Raw genomic sequence first — 27,427 nt, forward strand, 5'->3', positions numbered from 1 at the left:
GCTAAGTCAGTGGTCACCATCCAGTCGATCGGGATCTATTGGTAGATCTCGGAGGCTCTGACAGGTGATCCTGACTGGTTTGGCCAAGAGGCTAACCAGTGCTAACTCTTCAGCTGCCCTTCCCCCCCACTGCTGCTCATCTCCTGCCCTTTGCCTTGGAGCTGCCTCTCCCCTTGGGGAGCCTCCTGCTTTCTGGGCAGAGCAGGGGAGGGGAGGGAGAGAAAGGGTGCGGACATCAAGGTGGCCCCTCCCTCTCTGTATCCTCTCTCTACAAAGCAGAGAGGGAGCACAACTGGTCTTGGGATGGAGTTGGTGGTTGCTTTAAGGCAGGCGTGGCCAACCTGTGGCTGTTCTCCCCCAAAAGTGCAGCTCGTGAAGCTGCTTCTGCATCCCCCTGCCTACCCCCAGCTCCCCTGTGCTCAAAATGGCACCCAAGATGGCGGCCATTGACTGGAGCCTGATATGGCCAAAAAGCCTAAGCTTGTTTCTTAAAGGGGCAGCCTCTTTTTTTTTTTTTTTTTTGCTTGACAACTCTGGTGCAGCTCTTCGCATTTTTCCGCCGCTGTTTTGGCTCTCTTTGTTAAATGGGTTGGCCACCCCTGCTTTAGGGAATGGGACAGGGCACGAGTAAACCTGCCTTAGCCTCAGTGCACCACCAACCCAGAGCCACCTGAGGTAAGCAGGGCCCAGTTGGAGCACACATCCTGAACTCCTACTCCAGTCATGAACCCCTTCTGCATCCCAAGCGCCTGTCCTAGCCCCGAGCACTTCTGCATCCAAATGCCACCCCAGAGCCTGCACCTAGAACCCCCTCCTGTATCCCAACTGCCTGCCCTAAGAGCAGCTCAGAGCCCCTCTCACATACAGATCCCTTAATCCAAGACCAAAGCCTGCACCCCAACCCTCTGCCCTAGCCTGATGAAAGTGAGTGAGAATGGATGAGAGGGAGGATGGAGTGAGCAGAGGCATGGCCTTGGAGAAGGGACAGGCGGAAGGGTATTTTATATGTGAGGTAGATCTGGGATTGCACTTAAATTAAAAAAGTGATCTTGTGCTTAAAAAGGTTGGAGACCACTGAGCTAAGCGGAGTCAGTGCTGTGGTCTGGCCCTATACAATTAATCTGCAGCAGAGGAATGTCAATTGAGCAAGGAGGCTACTTGGTCAGCAAATGTCAGTAGCATGTGACCTGAGAAAGGGCAGTTCCAGCCACAGAGGTACCAGGTACAGGCCACAGTCTCTAGATCACCAATTTCCCTGATGAAACGTCTTTTGCAACCACCTTAACTCAGTTATTAAATTCTCTTTTAGAGCAGGAATCAAACAAGTAGTTTGTCTTTGTGATGCTCATGGTACAAAATAGCCCTAAGCACTTCAGCCAGGAGGAATGTTTCCTCCACTCATGACTTCCTATTACCAACCAGCAGGACTTCTGTGCCATTTTGTAGATTTGCTGAGCCCAGCACAACTCCAGGGAGCGATGGGAGCTGTAAATCTAAAGTACAATTCCTCCTTGGCAGCCCTAATTCTGCCAGCCTGGGAAAGTACAGGATAAGGCAGAAATAGCTTTTGCAAAGCCAGATGTGTTACGAGCCAGATTCCAGCTATTTCAAAAAATCCTGATGTTTAGGGCTTGGTTGAAACTTGAATTACTCTTTCAATCTGGTCTCAGAAGGCTCCTTACCCCACTTCCAGGCCAAGGGAAGGCCACACCTTTTACAATTCAGGCAAAACAAAAAACCCACATACAGAAAACCGTTCAAAAAAAAAAAAAGAAAAAAAGAAAAACTGGCACCAAAGGTTACTGCAGAATTCCCTGGCTTGTGTTAAAGCTGCCACTTCTAATTCCAACTAAACCTCTTTGCTTCTTCTACCCAAGTCAGAAGAGTCACTAGTTGCAGTCAGTAGGGAGTTTTTCACAGGAGAACCTGGCTAGGAGGGAGAGAAAAAAGCCCCAGAGCCAGCAAACACCTGTGTCAGAACAGAGGACAGCATTGTAAATACAAGTTCACACATCACTCCCCATCCATCTCCCCACCCCATTCCTATACTCTTTCACCCGGGAGTGCAGATGAAAGAGCAAGTCTCCCAGGAGTGAAATACCAGCGGGACTGATCTTTTATAATTCCAAAAATTAGATCAAAACAAACCCTTCCTTGAGAGCAAGAATGGAAGTGAGAAAGGCACATGACCCGGCCAACCTGCTATGGAGTCATTTCTCAACATAAATGGGACATGATGCTATAAAGACTTCCCAGTGCTTTAAACTGGCCACTCTAGTCCAGCTTGAGCCCATCTATGAAAGCCCTTCCCTTCTAACAAAAGGCTCAGCTCACAAGTGGTGGCTAAAGGAGGGAGGAAATGTGAAAGATGACCTGCATTGCAAAGTGAATTGATAGCTGATGACGCCAATGCTCCCTGTGTGCTATGCATTTAAATAGCATTAAAAAGCTTCCCGAAGCAGTGCAATCATATCTCCACAGACAAGTGGTTCCTTGAGGTAGAAGCCAGGAATGTTTTCCCCTCTCTAGGTTCATTTCCTGGGACCAGTTTGCCCCCCGCAGGGGAGTTTTTTCTCCAATAAACAGAAACAATGAACTACTTTTGAGACAGGCATGGCTTCCCTTCCCCTCTAGCTTTGGCCCTGTGCTGTGTTCCGATAGCTCTATCATTACCAGTGGGGAAGGACTTTGGCTTTCCAAAAAGCAGCTCCAAAATGGGTACTGAAAATGCTCGCTGTTGGGTAAGTAGCAGCAGCTTCCCTGTTCAACAGGGATCTTTTCCCAGTACACTTGTTACAGTTGTGGCCTTTCCTAACTTCATCTTTGCTGTCTCCTGAGTTCTCTTTACCCTATTTCCTAAAAGGGTTAAATGTACTGCTTCCCCTCCCCAACCACAGTAAACAGTGGACACTTAACCCTGCTTTTTCCAGTGGCAGTTTGAGAGAAATTAAAGTTACTTTAACAGGCACTGTCCTATGACAACTCACACCCCGCTTTCGGGAGAGGGCTAAGGGCAGAGGAGGTTGGTCATACAACAGTACTGTAAGAAATTTAAGTGGGGGGGGGGAGAGTGCAGTGGGGAGAGGCTTAGGGCAGAGGATTGCGGCGTGTGGGGGTGCAGCAGTCAAGATTAGGGTGTACGAGGGCTCAGGGCACAGGGTATAAGGAGGGGGTTCAGGAGTCAGGGCTGGGGTGTGTAAGAACAAGGCTCAGGGCAGAGGGCTAGGTGAGTTGGGGGTCAAGAGGGCTGCAGCCTCACTTACCCTAGTGGCTGAAAGTTCTCCTACCCCCCTCTTTTGCTGACTAGGGAGCAAGGCAAAGGTCAGCCTGTGAGCTGAACCCTCACTCCCTAGTCAACAAAAAGAAGAAAAAACAAACTCAGGGATCCAGGTAAGTGCAGCTGCAGACCTGCCCCCCCACCCATGAATTGGCAGTGAGGGAGCAGGGAGCTCCAGGCTAGAGCTGTGTCTGTCTCACACACACACACACTCACCCCCCCGCCCCCCACAGCCCCTCTAACCTGCTAGGCTGCCTGCTTCTAGCACAGCATCCTGCAGGAAGTCCAAAGTGCCAGGATGGGAGAACCCCACTCCCTCCCCCTAAGTGCACCAGCCAGCCAGTTTCTTGCCAGAGCACTGCACCGGCTTACTTTTTCCCCAGAAGTGAAAGTAGCCCAACAATTGGAACTTTAAGACCCACTATCCCAAGGAAATAAGTGTGCAATAGGGATATTAAATTTCAATTTATCAACTAATCGAGTACCAATTAGTCAATAAGGGGGGGCACTCGCTATCCCACTGCGCCTCAACCTTTGAAGTGTACAACAGCCTCCTGTGCCTCTTCCTGTGAAATGTACAGCAGAGAACCCGTGCAAGGGGGGGGGGGGGGGGGAGAATAAAGGAGTCCCTGTTGACATGGCCCTGACTGCTGCACCTCTCCCTTTGAAATGTACAAGAGCCACTTGCAGTTCTCATACATTTCAAAGGGCAAGACGCAGCTCGGACTGGACTGCTTCAGTCCCCACTTGTGCTGTTTCCCTGCTGTGCCTCCCCTCCCCTCCCTCCCCCCTCAGGGAGACCATGCTGGGGGGGAACTGGCTTTTAAACCAGCTCACCCCAGGTCCGGATCCTGCTTCCCCCCCCCCCACCACCACTGCTGCCTCTCTGACAGGCAGGCTGAGGGGGGGAGGGAAGAAAGCAACTAGTCAAGTTACTACTTGACTACCCGATAAGCATATGCTTATCAGGCAGTTGACTAGTCATTTATATCCCTAGTGTGGAATTGAGCTACATATGAAAGATTCTGACAGTGCTCATTTTTATTGCTCCATGCTTCATACTTGCTCCTTGAAGACATTCCTATTGGATACTTTTCTCTGAAACCCTTAGCACTGTTTACTCAGATCTCACAGTGGCAAATGGTTTGTTTTAAAAAGTTAACATTTTATTTTTAGTTTAAAAAAAATCAGTAATATATAATAAAAAAATCCATAAGGCGGCCAGGCACTGTAACGTTATCTTTTTCTGAAATCTGTACTACTGGCTTTTTGTGCTGACAGGGCATTCAGTGTTTACCAGATCATTTAATTTTTCAAACCCATTGGGTTCAGTCAGCAAAAAGCATGACTCTACTTCGAATACAAGGTTTGGTAGTATTAAAATGTTTAAAGTTTCTCTTTGAGATTAATTTGCAATGTAACTGACAAAACCAAGAGCAAAACCAACAAGCCTCATCTGTCCCTCTTCCCCCCCCCCATCTTGAAAATGATTTTTTTTAAATGATTCAGGTCTCCCATAATTAGCACAAATGTCTTTTGCGTCGTTTCTCCCCACGACTGTGGAAACTAACTGTGTGCATTTCAATTCATGAACTATAGTCAAATTCTTGGATGCCATTTTCCTGCAGTTTAAAAAACATCCGCCGTTACGTAGCAACGAGTTCCGTGTTTCAGCAATTTGCTGGACAGTTAACCTTCTCAAAAGAAGAGACAAGCTCTAGAAGCTCTTGAATTTGCACTTGCTCAAGACTTCATTTCTGCCTCACATTTGAGAAATGCCATCTTGTTTAGGAACGATGCAGTGACTGTGTCCTTCTGGCATCGAACGAAGGCATCGCTATCACAGTACCATGCCCCTGCCTTTTTCATTGCCATATCAGTACAAGGGATTATTTTCCATTGGCAGCACACAAACTAGCAGCCATGTATCACCCGTTCAGGGTATTTTTAAACTCTGTCCTCCTATTTCATTTAATACCCTTGAAGAGTCAACAGACGATTACTGCAATTGCAGGGAACTTTCCTCCCACATGACAGCAGGACAGATCATTGCTGGGGACCTCAGTTTAAACACCATCCCATGGTTACTTGCATACAAGACCAAACTTTTAACCATCTTTCGTATTTCTCACGCTCCTTGCATTGCTGTATCTCTCTCACCCTTAACTGAGGAGTTAGAGAGGAGGTTGACGTTGTGCTGCAACTTGCGATTGTTCTGAACTTGGTTGTGTCTCCAGTTCACCGGCCATAGGACCAGATGAACCTTGGTGCTGAATTGTCTCTTCTGGTGCCACCGGCTCAGCGATGTCATTGAGCTTCTGGCTCACCAAGGCTGTCTCGATGTAGGGCTTTGCCATTTTGATGGCCTCATCATAGGATGGTGGCAACTCCAGAGCATAGAGGCTGTATGCGGGGGGAGACATGGTGCTCCTATCCATATCCCCAAATGGAATTGGAAGCGGTGTGCTCTGGGGGTACTGCAAAGAGCTGTATGCTGCAAAAAAAGGTACAACAGGGCTTAAACATGTGAATAAAATACCCATTATGTCACATACCTCATTGTAATAACAAGTTGGATCTAAACAAAAGCATTTTCACCTGAATGCTTTCTGGGTTCTTTGTGCTCTGATGCGACAGTGATCGATGCCCTAACCCACTAGAAGAACAAAGGGGTATGTGCAGCAACCCAGACACCAGGAGACTTATTAGCTGGGTTTCTACCATTCAGATTTTGTGCTGTAGCTCCAGTAGTCCAGGACAGAGATATGAGATAGAACAAGACTACAGGGCAAGAATGGATACGTGCCCATGGGGAATTTATCTGAACCTTTATAGCATGAAACCCCCAGTTGCCTTCTGCCACTTGCTCACTGTGTAGCCAAGGGCAAGTCACTGAGTCTCTCTCAATTTCTCCCTCTACAACACATGGGATGATAGCCCGAGGTGTTGAGAGGGTTAGCATCTGCTTTGAAGATGTGAAGTTCCAGGAATATTGCACACCCAAACGCTAGCATCTCCCAGGTTAAAGCCTGAAGCACCCCTGAAAAATAGTCCCCCACCCGGAACACTCACAGGTCACAGTGCTGTGGGCAGTGCTATCACCATCAATGGCGATGACCGTCAAATCATAAGGGCGCCTAGGGAAGGTTTGAACTGGGGGTCTCTTCTTCCGGCAGCAGAACTTCACACAGCTCGCTGTGATGCCACATAGCAGAAGCATGAACACAGTCAGTAGAATCAACCTAGGAGATGCAAGTAGAGATAAGTCCATTGCTTCATTATGGATGATTTTACTCTTCCGTGAATGGATGAGATTTAACACCTAACCAAGGCCTGGCTTACCTACATAGGAGTCTTGTTTTTATTGACGTTGGTTCCATTTGTGTGTTAACACCAGCATGAGAAAAGCCAGTCACAAAACCATCAGCTTAATGTCTCAAAGCTTAAAGCTCTGGACACTACTGATCACCTGAAAACACTTCTTGACTCAGCAATGGTGTTAAGTTAAAAAATTCACAGGCCAGACTTTCTGCTAGTGTAAGAGCCTAGCTACAATGACTCACTGAATTTAGGGAGTCGACTTATGTAAAAGTCCTTTCAGGACCCAGGGCCTGCATTTATATGGAGCAATGTAGTAGGTTTACAGTGCACTGTGTATCATTGTGGTGTCATCTCTTTACCTGGTGTACAACCTCATAATATACACTGCCAAAGTCAGTGTTCTACAGAATAAATGAGGGCAGTGTAAGAGTTCGTATGTTAAAGGTGCTCCCTCTTCCCAGTATTCCCATCTGGACTTCTACACAATACCAGATCTAGACCTCTGAACCACTAACGTCCTCCAAATAGTGCATAAACGAGGTTTAACAGAGCCACTGGAGTTTCAGGCTATTTACAGTTACTTTAAAAAAAATTCAGAACACAGCAATGACAGAAGAGAAAATAACTGATATGCAGTGCTGGCTTTTATGTTTTATAGTATTAAATCTTGCTATATCTTCGTAATGAAACATTCCACCGGACTGAGTAGCATATGACCTCATTATCAGCCAATCAGATCTTCCTAGCATGTGAGGCCAAACCTGAGGCTAAAGCATCATGTTTCCATGATCTGGGAAGGACCTCTGGTTGAGGGAAGATGATTACACTCTGAACAGCAAACTATGATACATGAGTTTTACTGCTTGTAAATGCAGTCAGCTAGATGATTCAGCCAGTGTTAAAAGATCAACTAATTTTTCAAACAGTTCTACATGTTCAAACAATTCTACATGTAAGACCAGGGGGCAGAGGTTGGCTGAAGGAGGGGCTTGAAACCACGAAGCCTAAGTTAGATCAAATGCTAACCTGTGGTTAACACTAGCCAACTTGCACTGTATTCCCTCATTAAGTTTTACAGCGTACATTTTCACATGTACACTCTGTAGCTGCAAGAAAAAATTCATGTGGCATGCAATATAATGAAGCAACTGATCTGTCTAGTACAATAGTGTTTGCCTATTTGTTTTCTCCCCTTATTAAGTCATAAAGCCAGCCAATAAAAAAGGTTACCCATCAGTCAATGCCAGGGAGCTCAGCAAGCCAAGAAAGAATGAATATCATAAAAGGGAGAGAGGGATAATCTGATGCAATGCCAAGAACTGACAAGTACATAACACTGCATGGCTGATCCCTCTCCAAGTGAAGATTCAGCAAGTTGTCTGTTTAAAAGCGGGTGTCCCTTGGCTTTGGATTCAAGTTGCTGTAACATGTCAGAGTTGTGCTGATGGAATACGCATCTAAGAACCTGCCCCATGTTGCATGGAATGGATTATTCAGAATCAGAGAAGTGTCTCTATTTACCCATGCCCACTTTAATTTGTTTCTTCCCGGTTAAGCAAAACATTTGAACTTACCAGACATACCACAAGCTAGTCCAGTTAGAATTAGTCCGAGCACACCTGCAACAAAGTTGGGCAACTAATCTCAGTCTCTACTTTCAAATATTGTTTCACAACAAAGCAAGTAAATTTCACAGTAATTGCAGAGTAAAAGAGGCAATTAACAGTATAACAAAATTAAGCTAAATAAACTCTGGTTTTAGTTTCATAAGGTCACTGCAAACAATTTTAACAATACCTCTATTAAAAAGATAACAAAAGCTGCAATGAAGATTGTAAAACAAAACTGTTTATAACTAGTGATATTTCCTAGTTTTGGAGTAGACAGTTATATACCCTAAGGAAATTAGGATTGAAAGTAACTTGACTCTTTTTAATCCCAGTCAAAAGCAGCTCTTTCATCCTCAATTATTCTTATGGTACTTTTGCCATGGCTGTAATACAAACAAAAATGCTGTAATGGGAGCTGTGCTTAATGCCAAAAAGATGACATCACTTCTGCAACAGAGACGCAGAAAAATAGTGTTACATTTAAGCAAGTTGTATGCATTTAGCAAGTGGAAAACCAATTCAGGGCAGTATTCCCTCTTTTGTGGCAATTTTAGCACAAGTGGTATAATCAGAAGATGAGGATTGCGGAGAGTTACTTAAAAGTTACCGTTTTTTCTACTGAAGACGTTAGCACCTGCACCTATTTTTACTAGAAAAAGAGCTCAAATAACATGAGGAAAAGAGGCAAAAACGGCATTCCAAAGAACAGAGTCAAGTTTGACTGAAAGGATCTTTCACCTCAACCTCCCGAGTAGGTAGGATTGAAAGGAAAAGAAAAAAAATGAGCTGAACTGGCTTCAGCCAAGCCAGGGCTTGTTTTCCTAGGCAGAGACTTTCCAGAGAGAAAGGATAAGCCGCAAAAAGTCCAAACCGCCACATAGTTATAACACAGCGAAGACACCCCCCCCGTGCCAGCTGGAGAACCCTGCCCTAGCCAGAGCGCTTATACTTACTGGTCGGGGCTGTTGCATGTACCCTGGGAAGAGCAGAGCGCTGCCTGGGGAAGGAAGAAATCAACATCAGCTACTAGCCCCGTGCGTGAAGAGCAGCAGAGCCCGGATCCTCGTGGCCTGGCTCACTGCACAGAGGTTTGGCGTTGGATGGACTTGCGCGCCCGGCCTTCCCAGCGCGTTTGCAAGAAGAGGGAAAATCCATCGCCCTGGAAATACCCGGGCAGCCAAACGCCACCCCCCCCCGCCGGGCTCAGAGCGATCCCGCCACGAGCTGGGGCTGCAGCAATTGCTTTACATGTAAACGCCACTTGTTGAGTCAATGAGAGGGCCGCTGGGGAGAGCAAGGCGCCCCTGCCGTGGAGGGGGAAGGCCGAGAAGGGGCACCCCGTGCGCTGTGCCCAGATAAGCCAGCTGCACGGCGGGGCACCCGCTTTTAAACCCCGGGAAAGTCTTTTGCTTGCTGGCCAGGCCCTTTCTTGCCAGGCGAGCCCGCAGAAAGTAGCGGGCGCGAACACGTGCCCCTGCCGGCGAACAAAGAGCACCCGGACCCACCTGCAGCAGCAGCAGCAGCAGCAAGCCCCAGCTCGCCCAGAGCCGCTGCCCCTTGCCAGCCATTCCCCAACGCCGCCGCAGGAGCCGGTCCCGAAACGCCTGGACGGCTGGGTCTCCAAGAGCCCCGTAGAAAGCAGGTTTTGCAAAGCCGGAGCCCTCCTGGGATGGCCCCTCGTTGTAGCACAGGCAGCTCCAAGCAGGCTCCTCGCTTCTGGGCCAATATTTATCACCCTCCCTCCTCCGCCTGCGGCTCAGATTGCTCCGAAGCCCCGCCCAGCAAAGAGCAGCAGGCGGGGCGGCCTGGCGCTGGGACCGACGCGCACAGCGGCTGCTCTGCGCGCACACCCCGCCGGAGGAGCGATTTCGCACTGCGGTGCCCCCACCTGCCCCCAGCCCCATTCCCAAGGAGCCAGCTGCCTCCAGCGCGCTTGTCAGAGCCCTGTACGAGCGGACTCCGGGGACGTTGCTGGAGCGGTCACCTGGGAGTCTGCTAAGCTTTGGCCCCTGCTAAGCCTCCCCCATCCCTCTAAAACACTGTTTCCTCTCCAGCTTTACCTGCCCCCCTCGCATGAGCCAAACCTGAGCTGCTTTCCTCACGGCCTCACCTCCCTTAGAAAGCGGGACAAGCTCTGGTGGAGAATGGAGAAGCAGGGCCAGCTGCAGCCAGATCCCATGAGTGCTTGCCCCTAAGACTGGGCTGCTGACCACAGGAGTAGTATACAGGCAGTCCCCGGGTTATGTACAAGATAGGGACTGCAGGTTTGTTCTTAAGTTGAATCTGTATGTAAGTCGGAACTGGCGTCAGCCGCTGCTGAAACTGATCAGTTTCAACCATGGCTGAATCTGGACGCCAGTTCTGACTTACATACAGATTCAACTTAAGAAACCCAGAAACTGACCAGCGGCTGATTCCAGGAAGCCTGGGGCAGAGCAACTCTGCCTCAGGCTTCCTGTAGTCAGCCGCTGGTCAGTTTCAGCAGCGGCTGACTTGGGGATGCCTGGGGCAGAGCAGCTGGGGTGCTGCCGGGTTGGTCCGGAGCAGCGCTGCGGGACCAACCCGGCAGCCCCCAGCTGCTCTACCCCAGGGGTAGGCAAGAAAAGCCTGGTCTGCTGGGGGGGCACTAGCTGCACCCCCCCCAGCAGACCAGGGAGACGGGGGTGGGGACACCCAAGTCCTCCACGGCTTTGCTCCGTCTCCCTGGTCTGCTGACCTGGGAGACACGGAGCAAAGCCGCAGAGCACGCGGGCAGCGGGAGAGTCCAGGCGCGCCGCGCTGTCCCACTGCTGGTGTGCTCCGAGGCTTTGCTCCCCATCTCCCTAGTCTGCTGGTCAGACCAGGGAGATGGGGTGCAAAGCCTTGGAGCATGCCCACAGCGGGACAGCCCGGGCGCGCTTGAGCTGTCCCCCTGTGGGCGTGCTCTGCGGCTTTGCTCCCCGTCTCCCTGGTCTGCAGGGAGACGGGGAGAAAAGCCTTGGAGCACGCCTGCAGCAGGACAGCCCAGGCGCACCTGGGCTGTCCCGCTGCCGGCTTCCCCCGCGGCTTTGCAAAGCCTCGGGGGAAGCCGGCGGTGGGACAGCCCAGGCACGCCTGGGCTGCCCGGCTGCCCGAGCCCCTCTGCGGCTTTGCTCCGCGTCTTCCTGGTCTGCAGACCAGGGAGATGCGGAGCAGCTTTTCTCACCCCGGAGTACACGGGCGGCGGGACAAGCAGTCCGTGTCCTCCGGGGTGAGAAAAGCCGCGTTCGTAATTGCGGATCCGACATAAGTCGGATCCGTGTAAGTCGGGGACTGCCTGTACTTCCCACCCCCCTTGATTCTGGTGACTTGTTTTACTAGAGCCCGGTAAGAATGGACCTGCAGCCTCCTGACTTTTAATTCTCTTTGCACATGTCCCAGTTTTACTGAGCAGTTAAAGCCCCACTTGGGTTTTGCTGATTCCCTGCCCAGTGCCCCTGCATTTTACGAAGCATCGTCTGCCTTACTGCACTCACACCTTAGAGAAGAACCGTCTGTCTTTCTCCTCTAGGCCAGCCATTCCCAATCATTGGTCCGTGGACTGGTGCCGGGCTGTGGCACATTGCCAGGCCACGCTCATGCTGGCTGCTGCAGGACTGGGACAGACCTTGGGGCTATGTCTATACTCACAGCTTCTTGCATGAGAGATATGCAAATAAGGCTAAGCCCTGCCCCCCAGAGCCACTGTGAACAGTTGGCTTCAGCTGCCACAGGCACCTGCCACGGTGCAGCTCCCAGAGCTTAAGCTGGCTGCTGTAAGGTGGCTCAGGGGCCTAAGGTGGCCCCCAGAGTCTGAGCAAACAGCTGCTGGAGCTGGAGCTGAAGCCAGCTGCCAGCCACATAGCTGGGGTATGTTTACATTCACGGCTTCTTGCGTGATAAATATGCAAATGAGGCTAAGCGTGGAATATCGCCGAGCCTTACTTGCATACCTCATGAGCCACCATTTTTGCAGAAGAGGCTCTTGCGGCAGAAGGAGCCATCTAGACTGCCCTTCTTGCGCAAGAAAACCCTCTTGCGCAATGCCATTATTCCTGAAAATAACTGGCATAACAGCATTGCGCAAGAGGGAAGAGTAGACAGCTCCTTCTGGCGCAAGAGCCTCTTCTTCAAAAATGGCAGCTCATTAGGTATGCAAATGAGGCTTATATTCCACACAGCCTCATTTACATATTTCTCATGCAAGAAGCCATGAGTGTAGACATACCCCAGGTATGTGGCTGGCAGCTGCTGGAGCTGAAGCCAGCTGTTTGCTGAGGCTCTGGAGGTCACTCTAGGCCCCTGAGCCACCTCACAGCAGCCAGCTTAAGCTCCAGCAGCTGCAACATGGAGGGTGGCTGTGGCAGCTGAAGCCAACTGTTCCCGGTGGCTCTGGGTTCAGGGCCTGGGTACATATTTAGCAGACTGGTAATATTTTATTTGTCTATTTGCATATTCATTTTTTGCATATGGGGACCAAATGGCTAAGTCTGGGGAACCAAATGGCTAAGTAGCAGTTCAGCAGAAAAGGACCTGGGATTACAGTGGATGAGAAGCTTGATATGAGTCAACTGTGTGCCCTTGTAGCCAAGAAGGCTAATGGCATATTAGGGTGCATTAGGAGGAGCATTGTCAGCAGATCCAGAGAAGTGATTAGTCCCCTTTATTTGGCTTTGGTGAGGCCACATTTGGAATATTGTGTCCAGTTCTGGGCCCCCCCCTCCCTATAGAAAGGATGTGGACGCATTGGAGAGGATCCAGTGGAGGGCGACCAAAATGATTAGGGGGCTGGAGAGCATGACCTATCAGGAGAGACTGAGGGATTTGGGTTTGTTTAGTCTTCAGAAGAGAAGAGGGGGGTGGGATTTGATAGCAGCCTTCTACTTCCTGAAAGGAGGTTCCAAAGAGGCTGGAGAAAGGCTGTTCACAGTAGTAACAGATAGCACAACAAGGAGCAATAGTCTCAAGTTACAGTGGGAGAGGTCTAGATTGGATATTAAGAAAAACTATTTCACTAGGAGGGTGGTGAAGCACTGGAATGAGTTATCTAGGGAGGAGGTGGAATCTCCATCCCTAGAGGTTTTTAAGTCTCGGCTTGACAAAGCCCTGTCTGGGTTGATTTAGTTGGGGTTGGTCCTGCCTTAGGCAGGGGGCAGGACTTGGTGACCTCCTGAGGTCTCTTCCAGCTCTATGATTCTATGAAATAAAATGTTGCCAGTCCACCAAAAGTTTGTGAATGGGTTTGCTGGTCCATGTATAAAAAAGGTTGGGAACCACTGCTCTAGGCATTTCACAGATGAATCAGTAGTGTCAGGAGATGGGGCCTGGGAAGTGTGCAATGACATCTGAGATCACACATGGAATGGCACTTTCAGAGAAATCACTGTAATTCTGACACAGGGTTGTGATGCTAATTATGCCAAAATACCACAGTGCTTTCCACAGTGCCCTAAAATACACACTAGAATACTCTGTGCTTATGTTTTGTCACTGGGAAATTGAGGCAGGGTAGGGGGAGAGTAGTTAAAGAAATATGAACATTTTGAAGTGCAAAAAAGCCTGGAAAATGGAGGGTTTTGCTTTTTGTTTCAAATATTCAAAATTGGTACACCTTTTTGGAGAAAATACATGAAATGTCCATTCTCAATTTCAAAATCAGAGTGAAAAGAAGACTATTCACCCAGAATTATCCTGTTCTGAGGAATGAAAAAATGTGACATTGTTGAAAAAATGTCTTGAAAGTTAAATTTCTGGATCACAAATGGCCCAAAAAACAAAGTGCAGAGAACTTTTTGCTTGAAATATCACAGAAAAAAAAAATGTAATCACTTTCACATGGTTCCAGTGACTGCATCTGTATGTAAATAAAGAAGACCTTTTTCTGTCCAATTTCTGCTGTGGTTCTCTTCTTTGCAGCCTGGACATTGATTGATATCAGTAGGATGGCTCTCAGTAAGTAAAGTTTGAAATGAGCAGAAGTCTTTGCAGGCTAAGTGCCTTACCCCGAGTATAGAACTTCCATTGATGTCAAGAAAACATAACAGATTATGCAGAAGAGATCTATAATGCAGATAATCAGGGAGGATTATTTTGCCCGTAAAGTATAAGGGAATGTAGAATTCAGTTACCTTTAAAGAACAGCATCCCTGCTGCAATAAGACAGATATATATGACTAAAAGAGCAATGGTAGGTAGTAGGAGAGAAAATTGGAAACGTGCTAATGATGGCACATGGCTGGGAAGATAAGGAAAAAGGCTCAAGAGTTTATTAGTGAGTTCAGATGAACGGTGCAGTGGAAAAACAAAAACTGGTGATGGGACCTTTTTCTGGGACAAGTGAGCTGAAGATATAGCTGAAGGAGAGATGGAACTGATACCACTTATGACTATGTGGAGTGAAATTAAGATCTGTCTGAAGGAGACAGCGCTGTAAGACAGTCACAAAATTCCCTTAAGTGACTGCCCAGGTAATCGCTTGCATGCATCTGAGAGCTAGTCTGCACTAGAAATGCTACAGCTGCATTGATGGAGCACTTCTGGCGAAGACGCTGTGTGCTGATGGGAGAGGAGAGCGTGCTCTGGTCAGCATAATAAAACCACCTCCGCAAGAGGCAGTAGCTATGTCATCTGGAGATGCTCTCCTGCCAAATAGCTCTATCTGCCCCACTGTTTAGGTCGTTGTAATTTACGTTGCGGGGGCAGGATGGCTTTCATACTCAAGCAACATAATTTATTCCAACAAGTGGTAGTGTATATCCAAGCCTTGAGTAATTGCAATGGCTGTACTTTCACAAATGAGAGTCTTCTAGACTTTGAATGTAACAAGGAGACTGATATATTTGCCAGGCTTGATTGAAGTTTCTTGTTTGGACGTATGAGTGGAGGTGCCTAGATCTTAGGATCTGCCCCTAAAATGGAAGCATTTGGTAGAGTTATTCTGTAAGCCTCATGAACCAAAAGTGCTTTGGGGATCACAGCTAGGATGTGTCATTACTTGAGGCATTTTCCTACAAGGTCACTAGGGACATGGGATTGTTGCTCATGCAGGAAGTGCTACGTTCACAAAGTGTTGGGTAACCTCTCAGAAGTCAGTGGCCATGCAGAATAGATCTAAATGACGTAGCTATGAAATTAGGGCTTACTCCATGTGTCTTTATACTTCTCTCCGTTGCTAAAAATAATAAGTTACATGTTGCTCTCCAAGAATTAGAGAGTCAAAGATGATCTAAGTTTCTGTTACAAACTGTGGGCCCTAGGCTTGAAGTTCAGGCCCCATATTTCCCAAAAGTATGAGGCTTGGATCTGGTGATCTCATTTGAATCCCTCTTACAAAGATGAGTCTGAACTTCAGATTCAGATTCTGATCCAGATTCATATTTCTCCACTGGTTGTGGAGGGAGTAAGCTTAGGGTCAAAAGAGATCCTAAACAATGATCCAAGTCAGACCCATATCTAACAAATAGATTTTGAATATTGCAGCTCTTCACTCATCCACATCTCAGTGGTACTCGCATGACTCCACTGACTTTATAAATGTTGGATTGGACCTGATGCGGGTTTGACTTGCACTGGAGTAAATCAGGAGTAACTCTGTTGAAGTCAGTAGAGTTACACTCCTGTAAAATCAGAAGAAAGTCAAAACTAGTCACTTAATTCAGTCTGTTCACATGCGTAAGGGCTAAAACAGGGGTGGGCAATAATTTTTAGTGGGTGGACAGCTGGAGTGCCAGAGGCAGGCTGTGGCTGGGAGGTGCTTACCTAGGTGGCTTGTAGCCCGAGCCTGCTCAAACTGGCTGGCTGCTCCCTGTGGCTCTCTGGTCCAGGCGCTAGAGGGAGAGGGAGGATTTGCACACTGCCCTCACTCCTAGCAAAATCAGCATCCTTTGACTAGTTTCCATGAAGCCTCACCTCCCCCAAAGCAGAGCTCTACAGGGAGCAGCCAGCAACTTAAAAGCAATGGGGGGCTATTCTGAAGCAGCTGAGTGCTCTGTGCCTGAGGGTCCTGGTGGGGTGGCCCATGGCCCATCTTGCCTCCCCCTGGGCTGTAAGATCAGACTCAGGGTAGTGGTTTAAATGGAAATGTGAAAGCTGCGACAAGTGAGAACATATCAAAGGCAGATTCCAATCTCATCATGTACAGGGAGACCTGTTCTGCTTAAGGCATTGTGCATTGTTGGAGGGATGTGAAGTACCCAGAATGGAAAAGGTTCCCAGGAACATTGTTGTATATGCAATAATGGTTCCTGTTCAAGAAGCTGTTCCAGAGATGTGAAATTTAACTCGTGAGCTTGAAGCTTCTACTGAGTGTCCTGTGAATGAATCCCTGGGGCAATGGGCTATACCTGGAGTTATTTAGAGCATGTAGCAGACACAGTTGGGGTGGGAGCAGAGCTCTGATCATATGAATTGAAAGAGAACATATTTGCCTCACCTCCACTCCCCTGCTCTCCATCTCTAGGTTAGATAAACAACCCCACCTACTTTAGTGGCACAGGCTTGGGTCTTGTGAGGTGCAAAGTGCCTTCAGCCTCCATGGAAGCCAAGGGGAATAGAAGGTGCTTAGTACCTTCAGGAGTGGAAGATGCCCAGCACCAGACAGCATCATATGCATACCAAACCAAGCCCATCAATAAACCTGCCTTTTGTGATTACTTAGGTCCCACCTCATCAGGACAGGTTTCCTTCACAGTAATTATTGTTCATCTGAGTCAGATCGCTTTGAAACATTGGACATGACAGGTATATGTAGCAAGCCCATGAGTCAGCAATACACAGCTAATAAACAATGAATGGTGCCTTTTATTGCACCTTTTGTCTGATGATCTCAAAGTGCTTGATAAACAAAAAGCTTCACAGTGCATCCAAAGAGAAAAGTAAGGTCTATTCTACTATTTTACAAGATGGGTATAACCGATGCACAAAAGTAAAGTGACTTGTTCAAGATCACAAAGCCAAGAATAGACCCAGGAGTCCTTATTCTTAATTCTCTGCTGCTATCACCAGACTACCCAGAGACTGAGAAGGGAGTCATTATTAATTTTCTCATTGTCATCTAGCCGTAGTCTTTTCCCCTACCTCTTGGGTCTTTTGCATATTATTATTATTATTAGTGCTAATTGTGCCAGAGGCTCTCGTAAGAACTAGATTCCTGTGATACTAGCGCTGTAAAAACACCATGGCTGTATCTATACTGGCGTGATCTTGCACCAGAGCTATGCAAATGAGGCTCAGCGTGGAATATCGCCGAGCCTCATTTGCATAACTAACGAGCCACCATTTTTGTGGAAGTCTCTTGCGCAAGACGGAGCTGTCTACACTGCCTCTTCTTGTGCAAGAAAAACCCTCTTGCGCAAAGCCGTTATGCTGATTATTTTCAGGCATAACGGCTTTGCGCAAGAGGGTTTTCCTTGCGCAAGAAAGGGCAGTGTAGACAGCTCCTTCTTGCGCAAGGCCTCTTCCGCAAAAATGGCGGCTCGTTAGTTATGCAAATGAGGCTCGGCGATATTCCACACTGAGTCTCATTTGCATAGCTCTGGAGCAAGATTGTGCCAGTATAGACACAGCCCATCTGACTCAATCCCTGCCTGGAAGAACTGATGTTCACAAATGTGTTACATGTTTTATACCTTTCCTAATAACAAGCTAAACAAACTCTAATTTCAAAACTCTCCTTTTGCTGATGGAACACTGGGAACTTTGGAAAAAGCATTCAATTGGGAAGTATGTTATGTTTGTTATAATTTGGATTTATTGCCCTTTTTCCATTTATTGATGTAAATCAGAAGTAATTCCTTTGAAATCATGGAAGATACTGGACGGAAGGTAGGAGTTGAGTGCTTAAACTGCAGCAAGGGAGGCTTAGGTTGGACATTAGAAAAAGTTCGTGTCAGGCTACGTCTAGACTGGCCCCTATTACGGAATAGGGATGCAAAGCAGGCAAGTCAGAATAGGGAAATCCGCGGGGGATTTAAATATCCCCCGCAGGATTTAAATAAACATGGCCACCGCTTTTTTTCCGGCTTGGGGAAAAGCCGGAAAAGAGCGTCTAGACTGGCGCAATCCTCCGGAATAAAGCCCTTTTTCAGAGGATCTCTTATTCCTACTTTGCATCCCTATTCCGTAATAGGGGCCAGTCTAGACGTAGCCTCAGGGTGGTTAAACACTGTAATCAATTGCCTAGGGAGGTTGTGGAACCTCCATCTCTGGAGTTATTTAAGTGTACGTTAGATAAATGTCTATCAGGGGTGGTCTAGACAGTACTGGATCCTGCCATGAGGGCAGGGACTGACTCGATGACCTCTCGAGGTCCCTTCCTATCCTAGTATTCTATGATTCTATGAACTCACTTGCTCCGGTTGCTTAAGTGAATAATTTTGATGCACACCGCAATGATCCGGGCTGTCCCATTCAGAGAAACTTTGCAATGCAATAGACCAGGGTAGAGATTGAGTCTGTGGCAGATGAACTGGGGAGAAGCAAATTCCCCATTTGCATGTCAATGTGCTGAGCTACAAAGATTAAGGAAAGGGAAATATGTGAGAACAACTGGGAAACAATACAGTGCAGGTCCCAGTTCAGGTTTGGAGCCAGCAGGTGCTTCCTCAATAACTTGCACCTGCTCAGATCAAGTCTGTACTAGCTCTGCAAAGCTCACCATAGGCTGGCATTGCCCTGCCCTTTCACATTTGTACAGGGACGTACAGGGCTGTCCATAGGCTTTATGGGGTCCTACGCAATTCTATTGAAACCAGGATGCCCCATGGCAGCTGGGGGATGACAGTTTTCAAGAGATGTGATTTTATAATCTTCAGCAACGTGCTAATGAAATACTTTTAACACATTTATACTAAGGTCCTGTTGACTAACACAATAAGTTCAGAAACTGACGCTATATACCTGGGCTTGGCAAATGCCTATGAAATGGCTTCATTACCACTTGAATGACTCTCACTGGTTCAGTGTTCTGCTAATAAGTCTGGCAGGTTTTTTCACTTTTAAGTTAACTGGATCCTCTCCAGAGGGAGCAGAACCAGAGAACAGGGACGGAAGAGGCAAGTGGGAGGTCATTAAGACCAATGGTGACCCAAATTTTCAGGTGCCCTACACAGCTGTGTATTCTGTGTATGGGTATGGACAGCTCTGGGGACATAGGAGTGAGAAAGGACTCATTCTCTCACCTTGAACTAGTTCCAGCTCTGGAACTAGAAGGGAAGAGGGAGAGCTTGGTGCTGTCCTCGATGAGGTGCTGGCCTACACTGATGTCTGGGTATGCAGAGAAGAGTGGGCTACACTTCAACAAAAAGTACTACAAACTATTCTCCTCCCCACCATCACCACCCGGGCACCTTACTTGGAACAATGCCATGCTGGGTCCTACTGCTGGATCATTGTCCTCTCTCTCAGAGCTTCTCATGGAGAACTTGCCTACATGCCACCCCCGGATATGGCTGCTTGCAAACAGCATGTTTAATAGTAGGAGCATGAGGGTGGGAGCCAGGAATCCTGCTTTCTAGTCCGGACTCTGATGGGTTAGGTCAAATGGGGTGATTCACTGCTTCTGCAAAAGGGGGAAAATGAGCCAATCCCAGCAGATGCTGAGCCTCTGAAATTCCAAAGTGGAAAGTATTAATAAACAAAATGAAAATAATGAATTATGTTGATGCAAATTAACAAAAATATAATATGTAGCATCAGCTCCCCAGCTATTATCAATCGATTGATGTTAATACAGCAATATTGATTTACAGCAGCTAAAAGCTTAAAATTCCCCTTTAACAGCAGAGGGATCAGCCTTTACACTGATTTTCTTCACTATTGTATGTCTGTGTCAGAAACCTTGAGGGTAAAGTAATATTTGCATGTACCCGTTTGAGGTCTTCACACCATTTCCAGCAGAGGTTGCTTGTTTTGTACAGTCAGTGCACTATAAATAAAGTCTGGTGATACAGTTCAAGAGGCAGTGACAGGTCTAGTGTGAATCCAGGCCGGGCAGCCCATCATCCTTGAGTTACAGTAATTCCTCATTTAACACATGCCCGCTTAACACGTTTTCGTGATAGCACAATTTTTTTTTTAGGGAACATTTTTTGAATTACATGACTGTCCCCGGAAGAACACGAGTTCCCCAGCCATCCTGTTGCCGGCGCCTGCGCGGGACTTCCCCCACCTCCCTGCAAAGCAGCGGAGGGTTCGCCGCTTGCCGCACCGTTCCCCGCTGACTCCACCTCGCTGGATGCCTTGCACCCTCTCCTCCATCCCCGCTTGCAGGCTGGTGGCTGGGTTTTCCTAGCCAGCCCGTTGCCAGCAGCTGTGCGGGACTTCCCCTGCCTCCCTGCAAAGTGGCAGAGGGTTTGCTGCTCACTGTGCCGTGCCCGGCAACCCCCCCCCCCCCTCGCCGGACACAGTGCAGGTCCCGGCAGACCCGTCACAGGGGCATACTCCCAACCCAATCCCCCTCCCTTCCCCAGAGCCAAACACCTCCCCTCCCTGCTGTAACCCAGTCCCCTTTCTCCCCCAACCTTATGTCCCGGTCCCAACAGACACCACTGCTGGAAAGGCAACCCTCACCTTTTCCATTATTTTCAATGGGAAAATTGACCCCGCATAACACGTTTTCACTTAACATGATCACTTTTTTTAAACATATCTATAGTGTTAAATGAGGAATTACTGTATAATCTCAGTTTAGTCAATCAGGGTTTGTCTATGGGTACGTCTAGACTACCACGTTTTGTCGATGGAAGTTTTGTCGACAGATACTGTCGACAAAACTTCCGTCGACAAAGACCATCCAGACACATTGAGTTCTGTCGACAAAGCAAGCTGCTTTGTCGACAGAACTCAGTAGTCTGGATGCAATGTTACAGGCAATAACACCTTCTGTCGACAGAGTTCTGTCGACAGAAGGTGTTATGCCTCGTAAAATGAGGTATACCAGCGTCGACAAAACTGCTGAGTTCTGCCGACATTATGTCGACAGAACTCAGCGGTAGTGTAGACGCTGGTATAGTTTTGTCGACAAAAGTCCACTTTTGTCGACAAAACTAGGTAGTCTAGACAGACGCTATGTGTGGACACTCAGGAAATTAATCTGAATGAACTAGTGTGTGAATTTGAAGTGGATTAGTTAAACCCTTATAACCTGAATTACAGCCACACAGTTTATCTGTGAATTAAACTAAACTGAATTAAGATTACTTTAATCCTGAATGAAAGTGGCCACAGAGAGGTTTAATGCTGTTTAATTTAGTCACACTGTACTTATTCAGATTCATTTTGCTAAATGTCCCAATCCAGATAAACCCTCATTCCATCTCGTGTCTACACTGAAAATTCTCCTGTGGCTCAACTCTATTCAGTAGACTAGAGAGTAATGTGAGAACCTTTCCTGTTGCTGTAGTTAATCCACCTCCCTGAGAGGTAGTTGCTAGTTTGACAGAATAATTCTTCTGTTGATCCAGTGATATCTACAGTGGTGGGTTAGGTTGGCATAGACACATCTCTCAGGAGTGTGAAAGATGTAACTAAGCCAATGTAAGTTTTATTGTAGATAAGCCCTCTGGGCCTTTGGCCAAATTGTTTATTTTCTCTATGCCTCTATTTCTCTCAGATGTAAAATAGAGTAAATACTATTTACTGTGGGGTTGTGACAATTAACAATAGTCATTACAAGGCAGTATATCAGTACAACATAGTGGCAGTATTATTGCTCTCAGGACCTGATGTTGCATGGCAGTAAGGAGAAAATATTTTTAAGTCTCAGATCAAGTCTATTCACATTGGCTATGTCTAGACTGGCATGATTTTCCACAAATGCTTTTAACGGAAAAGTTTTTCTGTTAAAAGCATTTGCAGAAAAGAGCGTCTAGATTAGCATGGATGGTTTTCCACAAAAGCACTTTTTGCGGAAAGTGTCCGTGCCAACCTAGACATGGTTTTACGCAAGAAAGCCCCGATTGCCATTTTCGCCATCGGGGCTTTTTTGCGCAAAACAATACCGCGTTGTCTACACTGGCCCTCTTGCGCAAAGCATTTGCGCAAGAGGGCTTTTGCCCGAACAGGAGTAGCATAGCATTTCCTCAAGAACACTGACAATCTTACATGAGATCGTCAGTGTTCTTGAAGAAATTCAAGTGGCCAGTGTAGACAGCTGGCAAGTTTTTCTGCAAAAGCAGCTGTTTTTGCGGGAAAAACTTGCCAGTCTAGACGCAGCCACTGAGTGCCATAGTAACAGAAGTTTACTGAGTTCTGCACTATTTTGAAATCATATTAACGTTTGCAAACGTTAGCAACTGTTCTACCCCATGCTTCTAGGTATGGATACTCTGGCATTTGGACTTGCATTTGGATCTGATTCAGAATTTTGCAGCTCCAGATCATTTCTAGGTTTTCCATCTTTAAGGCCTGTTTCTGCTCCTGCTGAAGTCAATGGCAAAATGGATTTCAGTGTGTGGCTCAGGATTGGGCTCTGCTGGGACAGAATGCCTCTCAGGGCCCAGTCTCCTTGGTAAATTTCAACAATTCAGTCTTTTGAATGGTGATCCTAGGTCACAATTCTGAACACTCCTATAGGATTTAATAGAGGTTGCTAATATTTTATAGATATTTTTAAAACCAGTCTACAGGCTTAAATAGCTGGGATGTCTGGGGGAGATGGTGTAAATCTCATGCCAGCCAGACCCATACGCAGGTCTCTAACATGTACAATGTTGGTAAGGAAAGTCAGCAAGTCAGACCCATAACTATGAGCTAAGGTTTAGTATCAAGGACAGTGTTGGTTGGCACTCTATGGTTTAAAAGTCACAGGGAGGATTTCACACTGTTAAATGCCACATGTTTTCAGAATAATTTTTATAGACCTTTGAATCATCACTGTAGAATCCTACAGGTTTTGTCACTGTTACATTCTACACGAATTTTGCATGAGGATTGGGACATCCCTTCCCATCCAGGGCAAGAGGAGAAGTTCGGAAATTCTCTGTTGCAATGTCCCATCATCGAACCTCTCATGCCAAAAGTTCACAATTACTTTGGTCTGTCTCTTGTCTAGCATTTCCCATTTCAGTCAACAGATAGTCACATGTCCAGAATTCCATGAATGTGACATCACTGGAAGCTCCTCATATACCTGTGCACCCTTAGGCACTCAAGCAGTTAACTTTATGTCACCACATGGAGTTAGAATAACAATGGACAGTATTGAGAGGGAACTTTGCAAAAGGCTGATGGCTTCGGGAGCACCCTGTTGAGCAATTTCCTCTTTCAAATCTTCCCTGTAGTCTAGACGAGCCCTAATTAGATAGGAATATGCCCTTTTTTAACCAAAAAACTTTAAAAAAAATAACGAATAGTCCTGCAGCACCTTAGAGACTAACAAAAAATGTAGATATATATTTTTTTAAACCCAAATCACTCTAGGACTGCTCTTTAAGGCAAATGTGTTCAAATAAAGAAACAAAGCTATTGCGAGCCCGATAAAGACACCCGCTAGGATTAATAGCTCAGAAGATGAGCACATTACTAACTGCAGACATGCATTATGAAAAATCATAACAGGGAGGCTATCAACATAAAGCTAATAAAAATATTCTTTACCTATCTTAGTAAAACTACCATACATTTATATTAAATGTTCACTCTGTGTTGCTTGTTTAAGACTCAGTGCCGCCAATAGCATGTTACTTTAGACACACGCATAGACCCAAGCACTAAGCACGTGTGTCACGTCGGCAGGATTTGGGCCTTGATTTTTGCTCTTCAGTAAGTCTAGACAAAGAAACCAAATGAGTCAAGTGCTGTTATTTCCACTCACTTCCATGTGCTAGCAGGAGAGACAAGCTGGGGGAGGCACTTTTTATTGGATTAACTTCTGTTGATGAAAGAGACAAGCTTCTGAATTACAGAGAGCACTCCCAGGTGTGGGAAAGTACTCTGAGTCACAAGCAAATGCAAGATGGAGCAGATTGCTTAGCATAAGTAGCTTGCATACATTCTAAGGGACCATTCAAGGTGAATTAGCCTTCTAGTTAACACCTCAGCAGCCACAGAACAAAAGAAGAGGGTTCCAGATTGTTATAAGACAACACTAATCTTGAGCCTTTATTAAGACCACCATTTTAAGTGTTGAGCAGTTACAAATTTAAGCACCCAGGCTTGTCTTTTGAAGGGACTATGCACAGTTCCTTTGAGGATGAGGACTGAAGTGTCAGCAGGTAGCAGACAGAGTTTCTGGGTCCCAGGGTAAGGGGGGGGCTACTCCACGTCCCTGGAAAGGGCAGGAGATTGGCTGGGGTAGGCTTTCAGCCCTGCCCAGAGCATGCCACTCAGGGCTCTGGCAGCAATTTGAAGGTCCTGGGATTCCAGCCACTGCTGCCCTCTTTGGCCCTCCTGTTAACCCCCATTGGCAACCCTGGAAGTCCAAATGATCTGGTGTTTTTGTATTCCATCATTTTGCTGTATGAGGTCTTTCCCCAGTGCAATGATTGTCTGGTTTTACACACACTCCCCTCCAGTGCTTGTTGGGACATTTGATGCACTGGGTGAGGCACATCACCTAGTATGATAGGCATATGTAACCCCTTTGTAGGACCCAGAGATCTGGAAGGGTGTGTTGTGGGAAGTAGGGATTATAGCAGTGGAGATATCTGCAGATATTGCAGCTGCTGTTCTGCCATGGTTTGGTGCTGTTGTGAGTAGCTGGCGGACCGTGCACAGAGATTGCTACTACTGCTGAATTTGGGGTCTGTTTGAAGGCCAGAAGAGGAGTAAAGGTTTCTCTCAGGCTGTGGTCTGCGATCCTGAAGGAGTTAAATACTAAAATAGTACTACAAATGTACCACAAGGAATTGATTCTTCCCCCTCTTGAAACTTTCAAAAACCCTGTACCTGTTGGACACGTAGCATTGCATGTAAACAATTCTGTCAAAGGGCAATAATAGAAGAACTCAGGGAGGTATTTTCTAGGAAAGAGTAACTAGATATGCAGCTCTCAGGTTTCTTTTGATTAGGTGGAGCTCCAGATTAGATCCAGACCAAGAAATAACTTTGCAACCCCCTATAGTTTATGGTAAGTCTATTATTTTTGTGTGCCAACCAGTTAGTGCTGGATTTTATTCTACACATGAACCACTCCTGCTCTGCTTTTGGCTGAATGCTACTTCACATGAGGTCTGGGAACATTGCACAAAACACTCCAAAAATTAAAAAACAACAACACACAACCAACACTCACTTGAGGCAGGAAATGTTTCAGACTGTCTTCAGGGTCCAATCCTCCAGCTCCAGGAAACCACATAGCATTTAATTATCAAATTCCAGGGACATACATACAAGCTGGCCTTTATTACATACATATCTGAATGTTATTCTTTAAGAGCTGTGTAGAAATTCAGTGGTATCTGTTTTGCCACAAGAATTATAACTTCTGCTGTACAACATGGTTCTGACCTAGAACTAAATGCCTCATCCTGCAGGGCTTTAATGCACATTTAACCTTTAAGCACCTGAGTTGTCTCATTGAAGTCAGTGGTTTACATTAATTGGCACTAGAATTATTGATTACTCACACATGCTTGTAGGATTGGGGCCTAAGAATGCAGCCCAATGTTACATGCTTGGGATCTGCTTTTATACCCTTTCTCCCTTTTGTTCACATTTTGCAAATCCGTGGTTTGGTGCAGTTAATGAGAAGATGCTGGTCAATTAGCCCTGCCCTTTCCAATCAGCTTCATCTCCTGGTTCTCATGTGCTCGCATAAAGCTGCTGTGTTTGGGATTTCAGTAGCCTGGGGCTGATTGGCCTGATCCAAAGCCCATTGATGTCAGCAAGAGTCTTTTTCATGGACTCTAAAGAACCTCTCAACCCCCTTTGTTTCACTGTAAAAATATAGCTGTATAATCATTCCATGCCTGTGTGTTTTATCCCTCTCTTCTTTTCATCTTTTTTAAAATGTAAGCTAAAACTTTGGCCTTAATTGCTATCCCCTCAGCATTCACTTATGCAGGTATTAAATCTAATCTAAACTCTGATTGGAACCACATAATGATTTGCATCTGGCCATTAGTATTTCAGTCCTGCACTTTACAGTCTACTGGATAGTGCTGTAGACATGGCTTAAAGCTCTATAATTTAGGTTGAGCAGGGGTGCACTGGGCATCCAAGTGCCTGAGTTCTATTCTTGGATTGTCTCTGGTTTACAGTAGTTTGGAGAAGTCAGGTCACTTAAAAGGAGCTGATTAGGTGAGATTCAGAGCACTAACAAGTGATCATTGTCTTCTGCTGGAGTTGGGCGGTGCTCAGAAGCTGTAAAAAACAGCTCCACAGTTTCCTTGCCTCAAAGGGGTGTTGTTTGACATACATGAATTAATCAAGCTCCACACTTTCCTCTGAGGACCTACGCAGTGTTAGTACTCCTGAGACGATAGACGATTGCTGCATAAACCATTTGGATTAGTGCTGGCACTAATTATAAAAGCAACATGCATGTTTAGGATTACTGAAGTGTTAATCCTCAAACTCTGGGAAAAGCAAAAATCATCCTTTTTTTTTTTTAAACTCAGGGGCTAAAGTCATCCCTGGTGGAATGCAACCAAAATCAAATTATCAAACTCCCATTGGCTTCCTTGGAGCCAAGATTTTGCCCTATTATTTTTTGCTGCAAAACACCAGCTCCTAGCAGCATAGGGTCAATGGCAGGTGACTTTTGAAACTGAGTCTAGATTATTAATCTAAAGATCATAAACTCCTTGGATGTGTCTAGACTGGCCAGCTTTTCCAGAAAATCAGCTGCTTTTCTGGAAAAACTTGCCAGCTGTCTACACTGGCCGCTTGAATTTCCGCAAAAGCACTGACTTCCTACTGTAAGAAATCAGTGCTTTTTGCGGAAATACTATGCTGCTCCCATTCGGGCAAAAGTCCCTTTTGCGCAAAACTTTTGTGCAAAAGGGCCAGTGTAGACAGGTGAGATTTGTTTTCTGCAAAAAAGCCCTGATCGTAAAAATGGCGATCGGGGTTTTTTTGCGGAAAAGCGCGTCTAGATTGGCCACGGATGCTTTTCCGCAAAAAGTGCTTTTGGGGAAAAGTGTCCGTACCAATCTAGACGCGCTTTTCCGAAAATGCTTTTAACGGAAAACTTTTCTGTGAAAATCATTTCTGGAAAATCATGCCAGTCTAGACGTAGCCCTTGGCTGTGTCTAGACTGCATCCCTTTTCTATAAAAGGGATG

The 27,427-nt window shown here is 46.5% G+C and overlaps 1 protein-coding gene across 3 annotated transcripts; it reads right to left on the bottom strand.

The window, feature by feature from the left end:
* Window positions 1-4,421: 4,421 nt before the first annotated feature.
* On the bottom strand, window positions 4,422-25,513 carry TMEM52 (transmembrane protein 52). 3 transcript variants are annotated; one of them, XM_075906359.1, is made up of 5 exons: window positions 25,436-25,513; window positions 9,162-9,205; window positions 8,173-8,217; window positions 6,350-6,519; window positions 4,422-5,771 (listed from the first exon to the last, which is right to left on the bottom strand). In XM_075906359.1, the coding sequence occupies exons 1-5, from the start codon at window positions 25,496-25,498 to the stop codon at window positions 5,452-5,454; spliced, it is 642 nt and encodes a 213-aa protein (XP_075762474.1). In that variant the 5' UTR covers window positions 25,499-25,513; the 3' UTR covers window positions 4,422-5,451. The 3 variants fall into 3 exon arrangements, with proteins under 3 accessions (XP_075762474.1, XP_006119282.2, XP_075762475.1); XM_006119220.4 differs by lacking the exon at window positions 25,436-25,513 and adding an exon at window positions 9,714-9,945; XM_075906360.1 differs by lacking the exon at window positions 25,436-25,513 and adding an exon at window positions 9,722-9,943 and having other exon boundaries at window positions 9,162-9,207.
* Between the last annotated feature and the right edge of the window lie 1,914 nt (window positions 25,514-27,427).

Source organism: Pelodiscus sinensis, chromosome 23 (assembly GCF_049634645.1).
Source record: "Pelodiscus sinensis isolate JC-2024 chromosome 23, ASM4963464v1, whole genome shotgun sequence".
NCBI classification, from domain to species: Eukaryota; Metazoa; Chordata; order Testudines; family Trionychidae; genus Pelodiscus; species Pelodiscus sinensis.